This window comes from Sardina pilchardus, chromosome 20, assembly GCF_963854185.1.
Source record: "Sardina pilchardus chromosome 20, fSarPil1.1, whole genome shotgun sequence".
Classification (NCBI taxonomy): domain Eukaryota; kingdom Metazoa; phylum Chordata; class Actinopteri; order Clupeiformes; family Clupeidae; genus Sardina; species Sardina pilchardus.
In genome coordinates, this window is record NC_085013.1 from 25,580,082 (window position 1) to 25,590,315 (window position 10,234).

At 48.8% G+C, this 10,234-nt stretch overlaps 1 protein-coding gene across 2 annotated transcripts in view; it reads right to left on the bottom strand.

The window, feature by feature from the left end:
* The window catches only part of kif26ba (kinesin family member 26Ba), a 137,101-nt gene that overhangs the window by 43,771 nt on the left and 83,096 nt on the right, over positions 1-10,234 (bottom strand). For both annotated transcript variants that reach the window (XM_062522912.1, XM_062522911.1), the window contains exon 5: positions 4,173-4,356. In XM_062522912.1, the coding sequence (XP_062378896.1) occupies positions 4,173-4,356 (184 nt within the window). The remainder of the gene's footprint in view (positions 1-4,172; positions 4,357-10,234) is intronic.

A 10,234-nucleotide genomic window follows, 5' to 3' on the forward strand; every position in this document is an offset into this window, starting at 1 on the left:
ATGGACAGCCATGAAAGGTGGGGTGGAGGCTGTGTCTATGTGTGTGTGTGTGTGTGTGTGTGTGTGTGTGTGTGTGTGTGTGTGTGTGTGTGTGTGTGTGTGTTGTGTGTCATGACGCACTGGCCATATCAGAGGTTGGTTCTTCTAAACCAGCAGAAGAAGCCACATACAGGCGAGTGCTTCGAGGCAAATATGTATTCTTTGAACTTTTCGATTTCAGCATTTTTGTGTAAACAGTGGAAATGGTCATAAACTTTTTTGACTTTGTATGATATTTTGAACACACTTCAGATGCTGATCCACTGTTTGTTTTTGTTGTTGTGCTCTCGTTTCCCATAGATGAGTCATCAAGCCAGGTCAAGGACACTTAGTCAAGGAGGCCAAGGTCAAGTCGTGGATGCAGTCAAGGACACAGGACCAAAGCCAGGGCTGAAAGTGGAGTGTGGTGGAGGATCATCGTGAGTAAACGTGCGCAGAATAAATGGGGGGGGGGGGGGGGGGCTTTAAGTCTAAACACATGTTGGGCTTCTCCTGAGGGGCCTGCATTGAAAGTGTTGCAATGTGTTGGATGATTTTCGGCAGACATCTTGGCTAACACGGACGCAGGATCTGCCAAGCCCACAGAGGCACTGCACCCCAGACAGCCAGATTGGACTGGCTCTAATTCCAGCTTTTTGTCTGCAAATAAGCTGAACGAAACACGAAACGTTTTGGTTCGGGGATATTATTCAGACATCCAGCTGCGTTAAAATGCTGAAGCCATACGCACCATTTACCAAAAACACCAAGGAAGCACTGACAAACATATCAAAACATCAGCGCACCACCCTCACACACGTCCTCCTGCTCAAGCGATGTAGAAATATTTACGTGTTCCGTTCTTCTCCATAAACCTTGTGATTCGATTAGCTCAGTGGTAATACTGAGATATATATATTGCACATTTCTCATCCCGGCGTGTGAATTGATGGGGTAATCGGGGCAAGAGAGGGTGAAAAACTGCCCCACGGTGGGTAAATCGGGCTGCGGCGACATGTTTGTCCTTCCTAGATGTCCGTTTGATTTTGTCCTCGCCGGTCATTTGTTCTCAGTCAATGAGCTCGGCCCAGAAAGACTCCGCAAAATGGACCAAAAGAAGCTGAAAGTCATTACACGCTCGATCGATGGCGGTGTGTGTGCGTGCGTGTGTGTGTGTGTGTGTGTGTATGCGTGTGTGTGGCATTAGGGTGCAGCCATCTCATCAGGCTGGCCCCAGCGAATGGAGAAGCTGACAAATGACAGCTTAGAGAAGCAGCGCTGTGGCTGCATGACCCTCTGGGCACACATATACTCACACACACACACACACACACACACACACACACAGTATAAACACATACACACACACACACACTGCTGCTGTAAAGGATGCAGAGCCTTGGCTTTGGTTTGTTCTCTCATTTACACCGAGAGAGGGGGATGGGAGTGAGAGATGAGTGAGTGAGTGAGTAAGTGAGTGAGTGTGTGTATGTGTGTGCGTATGTGTGTGTGTGTGTGTGTGTGTGTGTGTGTGAGAGAGAGAGAGAGAGAGACAGAAGGGCAGAGCACATACGTGTGTGTGAGAGACAGTGTGAAAATGTATGAGATGAGTGTTAAAGGGTAGAGCAGAGTGCATGTGTGTGTGTGTGTGTGTGAGAGAGTGATGTTACACTGCGGGGGAGGGCAAGACAGGGCAAGTGAGAGCCACAGAGAGTGTGTGGGCGTGTGTGTGCTTGGGACCATGTGGGTGTGGGCGTAGAACTGTATGCTTGTATGAGAGAGTGTGTGTGTGTGTGTGTGTGTGTGTGTGAGAGATAAGTGTGTGTGGGAGGGTACGTACATGCCATTTTGTGTGTGTGTGTGTGTGTGTGTGTGTGTGTGTATGTGTGTGTGTGTGTGTGAGTGTGTGTGTGTGTGTGATAAGTGTGGGTGGGAGGGTGTCACATGCATTCTGTTTTGTATGTATGTGTGTGTGACAGAAAGAGATGTCCCTATGGTGATATTCCAGCATCATCATGTCTCTAGTGGCAGACACAATCCCCAGCGTGAGCAGTCGGGAGACAGATGGACAGGGCCTGTCATTTAACCCCTACTGACCGCACACTCCCAACAGGGGGCGCCATTACTGGACTGGCCAGTGGTTCTGAGCCCTCAACTCTTGCTGTCGATTATTCTAGAGAATCTAGACCCTCTCAACAAGAAAAACAACGTTCTATTTTGTTCCCAAACTACTTCCGCCGCATAATGGAATGTTAAAACGGAAACCTTGTGGGAAGAACTATGATAGTGATCATGGAACTCTCTTGAAATGGTCTATACCTGGATGCAAGGCTGGACAATGAGACTGCAGTGAGGCTATGATATGCTATGATATTCTATGATATGCTATGCCAGGATATATGCAAGTTATGCCTGATGCTAAGCTATGAGACTGAAGTTATGGCTATGTTAAGCTATGAAAATGTGGTAATTCTAGGATGTGCTACGATAATCTATGAGGCTAGGGTGCTAGGGAATTTATGTTCAGACTGAGGCAATTCTAGGCTGTGCTATAGTAAGCTATGAGACTGGAATGCAAGGGAATTTTATGTTGAGGCAATTCTGAGGCAATTCTGGGATGTGCTATGGTAAGCTAAGCTACGAGAAGGACTGCAGTGTAATTACCTCCAGATTGATTGAGAGCGAGGAGTAGCTCACATGATCGCCTGCAGGGGTGAGGCTAATCCTTTTACACCCCTGTAATTCTGCAACCCCAGCACCATTCTAATGAATGTTAGTCTGCTCTCTTTCTCTCCCTATGTGCTACCGGATCTGTCAAGAGTCTGACAGCGTCATAAAAAAACACGCCGGAACGTTCCGGAGCAGCCGTGTCAGATACACCGGGGGTAATTCCCTCAAAATGAGTCTCATTACTGAGGGGTGAACCGAGGTAATTCCAGCAAAGCAGACAGCATCTCATATAGCATCTCAGCATCTTGTTGTTGTTGTTGTCGTCGTTACTGTTGTTGTTGTTGTTGTTATTGTTGTTGTTGTAATTGCTTTCAGGTCACTGGTAATGTGTGCAGAGTTTTAAATTGACCAGTGGCTCTTGGGGGAGCCATTCCACGTTCCGCATGGCACATGTCACATTTCCTGACGTTATAATTGAATTAGAGATTAATTAGAGCCTTGGATCTCTCCGCACGGCATGTGATTTCTCCGACAGGGTCCCGGAGGTGCAGTACAAATTCCCCCGTACCCACGAGTGTCCTTGGCTACTGTGGATCCTCTCACTGGGTTTAATGTGGGTACAGTGGATGGCTGTCTTTGAGAAAGATGTGTCTGTGGATAATGGTCTGTGGTCTATGATCATGACTGTAATCTATGCATACATAATGTCTGCACGTACTGTACATGTAAGTTATGTACTGTATATCTAAGTAGCCTAAACAGTATATTCAGTATATTTGTAATGTATGTTGTTATGTATGAATTTGTTGTTTTTTTGTTGATTTTCCCACAATGTATGTGTGTACAGTATGTAATGTTGACATACAGTATAAGGTGCTGAGTTGTGTATATATACTGTAGTATGTGTGCATGTTGGCATACATAAGGTCTTTGGTTGGTTGCCCTTACCTCGCCCTGTCCTGGGTTGAGTATGTGTGTATGCATGTATGTGTGTATATGTTGGCATACATACTGTAAGGTCTTTGGTTGGTTGCCCCTACCTTGCCCAGTACTGGGACGTGTGTATGTATGCATGTATGTACGTATGTGTGCATACGTTGACATGTATAAGGTCTTTGGTTGGTTGACCCTTACCTTGCCCTGTCCTGGGTTGTGTATGTATGTATGTATGTATGTATGAGTGCATACGTTGACATGTATAAGGTCTTTGGTTGGTTGCCCCTACCTTGCCCAGTCCTGGGTTGTGTATGTATGCATGTACAGTATGAGTGCATTCGTTGACATGTATAAGGTCTTTGGTTGGGTGCCCCTACCTTGCCCAGTCCTGGGTTGTGTATGTATGTATGTATGAGTGCATACGTTGACATGTATAAGGTCTTTGGTTAGTTGCCCCTACCTTGCCCAGTCCTGGGTTGAGTATGTATGTATGTATGTATGTATGTATGTATGTACGCATATGTGGACATGTATAAGGTTGCCCCTACCTTGCCCAGTCCTGGGTTGTCCTTGACCTTGTTGACAGCGCGTAGTAGGCATGGGGGGGCCGGAGGGGGGGACACCTGGAGGATGCCGCTGAAGTTGGTGGGGAAGAGGGGGGGGTCACTCGCCACTGGGGGGGCCGGACGCTGCTTCCTCTTCTTGGAGGAGAGGTTGAGCTTCTGGGCAGCTCTGAGAAAGAGGGAGAGAGAGAGAGAGAGAGAGAGAGAGAGAGAGAGAGAGAAGATGTCACGATGGGATTGGCTAATCCGATGTGAAGCGTACAAACACACACTACAACAGGGAGATATGCAAAAGCTGGATTATTTATTTAAATCGCCAGGGTATTCCAGGTATATAGTCCCAGATTACAGCCTTGACCTGATCTGGCTCTGATCTGGCCCTGATGTGGCTCTGATCTGGCACACGTTTAAGAGTTACACGTCTGCTGGGTTGACCAACCCAAAGCCAAAAAGCACAGAAGCCTGGGGGGAGAGACCGAGAGAGAGAGAAGGATAGAGGGAGAGGGAGAGAGAGAGAGAGAAAAGATTGTGTCTGAGAGAAACACAGTGACTGACACAAAAAGAGAGAAATGGCAAGTGCGAGAGTGAGAGAGAGAGAGAGAGAGAAAAGAGAGGAGGGTTTTGTGTCCCGCACTGCTGCACCATAACAATGCTTTCCACCTCCTGATCCCCCCCCCCCCCCCGCCCCCCCACACAAACACACACACACACACACACACACACACACACACACACGCACACACACATACTGTACACACACACACACTCCCTCCTCTCCCATAAGCCCCTCTGGTCCATGTGCCATCTGAATGCCTTCAGTCACTCCCAGAATCCTCTGCCCTGACAACACCCAGTCACAAGCACTGCACCAAAACACTCGTCATTCCTCCTTTTCTCAATCCCTCGCTCGCTTTCTTCCTCTTCCTCTCTCTCGCTCTCTTTCACTATTTTTCTGTTTTCTCTCTCTCTCCCGCTCTCTCTTTCTCACCCCCTCTCTGTTTCTCTCTCTCTCCTTCTCTGTCTCTCTCTCTTTCTTTATCTCTCTCTCTGTCTGTCTCTCTTTCCCTCTCTCTCTCTCTCTCTGTATTCGTCACCTTGTCGCTTGGAAACCTGTGATGTAGTGTTCCACTTTGCAGCAGTGCCGCACAATTGGCCAATCGTAGTTACTGAATGACCATGTACATTCCGTGGCCTTGAGAAAGAAACCCCAGAAACCACTCAAATCAGAACTGACACACGCTTCACACTCCCCCCCCCCCCACACACACACAAACACACACGTCACACACACACGTCACATACCCACACACATTACAATGGTGCATGCAGGCGACAGACATTCAGTCAAGCACAACTTGCAGCCACCCAGGCTGGAGAGCATGCCTAATGGCACACACACACACACAGACACACACAGACACACACACACACACACACACACACACACACACACACACACACACACACACACACACACACACACACAGGCTGAAGCAGGATGGAGAGAGTGCCTGATGGCTCGTGGCACTTTGACGAACAGGATGAAGGCGCGAGCAAACGAGGCTCGATAAATCTCCCCCACTCCACCGGGCCCGCAGAGGGGCTGCTTCGATCGGCTTTTAAGGGCCTATTGATCTGAGGGGCCATGCTCACCTGAGTCTACACATCACATCACATCACACACGCACGGGCACGGGCTAAACATAACGCAAATGCACACACACACACACACACACACACACACACACACACACACACACACACACACACACACACACACACACACACACACACACACACACACACACACACACACACACAACGGGGTCTACAGGGTCGTGAGCAGGGTCAGTTCTCTGCGGCTGTATCTCGCCGTGCTGCGTTGCATTGTGCTGCGGTCAGTCAGGACATTCTAAATAAAAACAAAAGTGATCTAACTGATTTCATCGCTGTAGATCGCTCGCTCTTAATAAAAACAGAAGTGATCTAACTGATTTCATCGCTGTAGATCGCTCGCTCTAAATAAAAACAAAAGTGATCTCACTGATTTTTATCACGGTGGCTCGCTCGTTCGGATGCTGTTAGGACTAGGTGTAAGGGACAGGAGCTTTGACCACTCTATCCACTGTCCCTTCACAGAGAGCCTTCCCCATCTGCCCTGAGTCACAATACATATACAGTATGGCAGTCAGGACCCGCCAACCTGTCCAGTCTGACCAATCAGAATCCAGGCCTCTAGCTCGGGCTCACCTGTCTAGAGTAGACCAATCAACATCCAAGCCCCCAGCGTTGGTCCACCTGTCTGGCCAATGACCATTCAGGCCCCCAGCGTTGGTCCACCTGTCTAGACCAATCAACATCCAAGCCCCCAGCGCTGGTCAACCTCCCTGGCCAATGACCATTCAGACCCCCAGCACTGGCTCACCTGTCTAGACCAATCAACATCCAAGCCCCCAGTATTGAGGTGCATATTCGAAGTGGATGCTAAGCTACTGTGCTAAGCGATAGCCGTGAGGTGCATATTCCAAGTGGATGCTAAGCTACTGTGTTAAGCGATAGCCGTGAGGTGCATATTCCAAGTGGATGCTAAGCTACTGTACTTTTCTTTTGACTTTTTCCTCCTTTTCACTCCCTACCGCGCCTCCCCGCTGCCATATCCGCATCTGTATCCGCGGGCAACCGAGTGTGTGTTTAGAGGAGCCTCCTCCTGGGAGTCTCTCACTCAATCAGTGCCAATCAAACAGCCCAGGGAGCACAGGAGTGTGTGTGTGTGTCGGTGTCGGTGTGTATATGTGTGTGTGTGTGTGTGTGTGTGTCGGTGTGTGTGTGTGTGTGTGTGTGTGTGTGTGTGTGGGCGGATATCTCTTCACTCCCTCCCCATCAAAGCCGTGTGCATGCTGTTAGAACTACCTGAGATAACACTCGGCTGCATCGGATCAGGAGAAGGAGGAACAAGACAAAGACAAACACAAAGACAAACACAAACAACACGGAAGTTTCAAAAAAAGAGAAGACAAGAGAAGACAATTAAGATGTGCTCCTTCCTTTTCCACCAGCTGCAGTTCTGAAGGGTGTTCTGAGCGCTGCGGTGGTTCTGACAGCCCACAGCCTACCTGTCTCACAGGAGACACCAAACACAGACACACACACACACACACACACACACACACACACACCTTTTGCTGCATCACATATTGCAGGCCTCACAACCACTTGCGTAACATGGGAATGATATAAACATGGAGGTCTCCCTCTCGTGCGACAGAATAGCGTCCAATTAGAGTGAACATTTCAGGCAGGTTATGTTAGTTCAGTCCTAAGACAGACTTGGTAGGGTTGCATTCATTGTGTGTTCTGCAGATTCTATCTCTGTGCTGCACTGTACTGTACTAAGCATCTCCCACCTCCTTTACGAGGTTAGAGACTCCGAAAGAACAGACGAAGCCATATGAAATAGAAACTCTAGATTTGTTTCGCTTTTTTTCTTCCTTTTGTTTTGTGTTTTTTACATTATTCCCTTCATGCATGCGCTTAAAGATGCACCAGCCGCTCCCCTCAGGCAGCATGCACAGAAGTTCAACGGCCAAGATTTCTCGACAGCTACCGTTCCGCTGTTGCTCCTGAGGCAACGAGAGAAGAAGTTGGCTCGGGCTCTCCCGCGGAATTGTATTTCTGTCAAGGCGAGAGAGAGAGAGAGAGAAAGAGAGTGAGGGGGGAGAAAGAGAGAGGGAGAGAGAGAGAGAAAGTGAGAGAGAGAGAGAGAGAGAGAAAGAGAGTGAAAGGGAGAGAGAGAGAAAGTGTGAGAGAGAGAGAGTGATAGAGAGAGAGAGAAGAGAGAGACAGAGACAGAGAGAGAGAGAGCACAGGCAGTCGCTTCCTGAGAGAGCCAAAGTGGAAGCTAAACAAACAGATTGTCAGCCATAGCTAGCATCCCGAGCCGCGCTGAGACGAGTCCGTGGAGCGGAGCGGAGCGGGCCGCGGGCTATGCTAATATGCTAATATGCTAATATGCTAATATCTCTGTGTTGGTTTTCTGATTAGCGCTGATGAGCTCTCCAGCTCGCCGACCACTAGAGAGGCTGCACTGTGTCACCGCCAAGGCCCATGGAGGACCTGCAGTAGGCGCGGTAGGCAGGCGTACAGATGATAGAGGCGTGTGTGTGTGTGTGTCTGTGTTTGTGTGTGTGTGTGTAGGTGTGTACTGTAGGTGTGTAGGTGTGTGTGTGTGTGTGTGTGTGTGTGTGTGTGTGTGTGTCTGTGTGTGTCTCTGTGTGTGTCTGTGTGTGAGTTCATGTTCATGTATGTGTGCTAATTTTGTATATGTGTTTACACTGTGTGTGCATGTGTGTGTCTGTGTGTGTGTGTGTGTGTGTGTGTGTGTGTGTGTGTGTAAGTGTGTTCATGTTCATGTATATGTGCTAATTTTGTATATGTGTTTACACTGTGTGTGTCTGTGTGTGTGTGTGTGTGTGTCTGTGCATGTGTGTGTGTGTGTGTGTGTTTGTACACTTATGTGCATACCTGTCTGTCTGAGTGTGTACGTCTGTAGGTGTGTGACTGTGTATCTGTGTGTGGTCTACAGTCGTCAGGCACAACTCAGTCGCAAAAACAGTGTGAAGTGCAGAGTGCGATAATTATTATAAGACTCATTATTTCAGAAATGTGCACGCGCACTCGCACACACACACACACACACACACACACACACACACACACACACACACCCTGGGTGTCCTCAGTGACCAAACACCTTGTTTTTACTCGTCTAATGATCTGTCATCCTTCTCAAATCTCCCCACAGCTGCTCTTACACAGCCTGCATTTAGACACAATGTCCCAAATAAGAATGTTAACACACACACACACACACACACACACACACACACACACACACACACACACACACACACACACACACACCTCAGTCCTGTCTCTCTCCCTCTCCTCCAGCACACAGACTTCCAGTCTCAATCTCTCTCTCAAAAGACACACAAACACACACACACACACACACACACACACACACACACTTCTGTGCCGACAGCGCTGGTCAGGAGACGTTTCATTTTCTCCGCGGCGTTAACGAGGCTTCTCAGAGCGGCTACAGAGAGTTTCAAAACCAACTGCCCGACGGAGCCAGAGACTCCTCGCAGTTCTCCAGCCTGTCTGCTGCTATTTACAGCCTCTCCTCTTCTCCTAGACACACACACACACACACACACACACACACACACACACACAGCACAAACTACCGGCGGAGATAAGCAACCCACGGATGTATCTCACACACCAAGACACACAACACATATACACTCACACACACACACACACACACACACACACACACACATACATACTCACACTCACTCACACACACACACACACACACACACACACACACACACACACTCAGACACACACACACAGATTTAGTAACAGGCTGTCTAGCTAGGTCTAAGACCACGTCTCTCTTAAAAGAAAAAGCAGTCTTAGCAGTTCTTACCTGTCCATCTCCTGTGAAGGACGTGTGTGTGTGGCTTTTAATCCATGTGTCCAGCCATGCTCTCTCTCACACACACACACACACACACACACACACATACACACACACACACTCGCCCTGGACACACCTCAGCCCACGGCAGCCGAGAGTTCTCCGGAGGAGTGCAGAGTGCCTGAGAGACGCATGCTCAGCGGAAGCATCCTAAGTGAGTGTGTGTCGCTCACACACCCAAACACACAAACAAACACACACACACACACACACTCTCAGCCGGCCTGTCTGACCCTTACAGTCGGTCTGCAACAACGTGACGGTCTGCTCAGTACTGATAGCATGACTCAATCCACACCTGAGCTTGCTGCCAGGCAACTCTCCTTCCCTCTCCCTCTCTCCCTCCCTCTCCCTCTCCCTCTCTCCCTCTCCCTCTCCCTCGCTCTCTCTCTCTCTTCCCCTTGCTCTCTGTTTCCTCTCTCCTTTCCCACTCCCACTCCTTCTCCCTCGATACTTCTCTCTCTCTCTCTCTCTCCCTCTTCCTTGCTCTGTT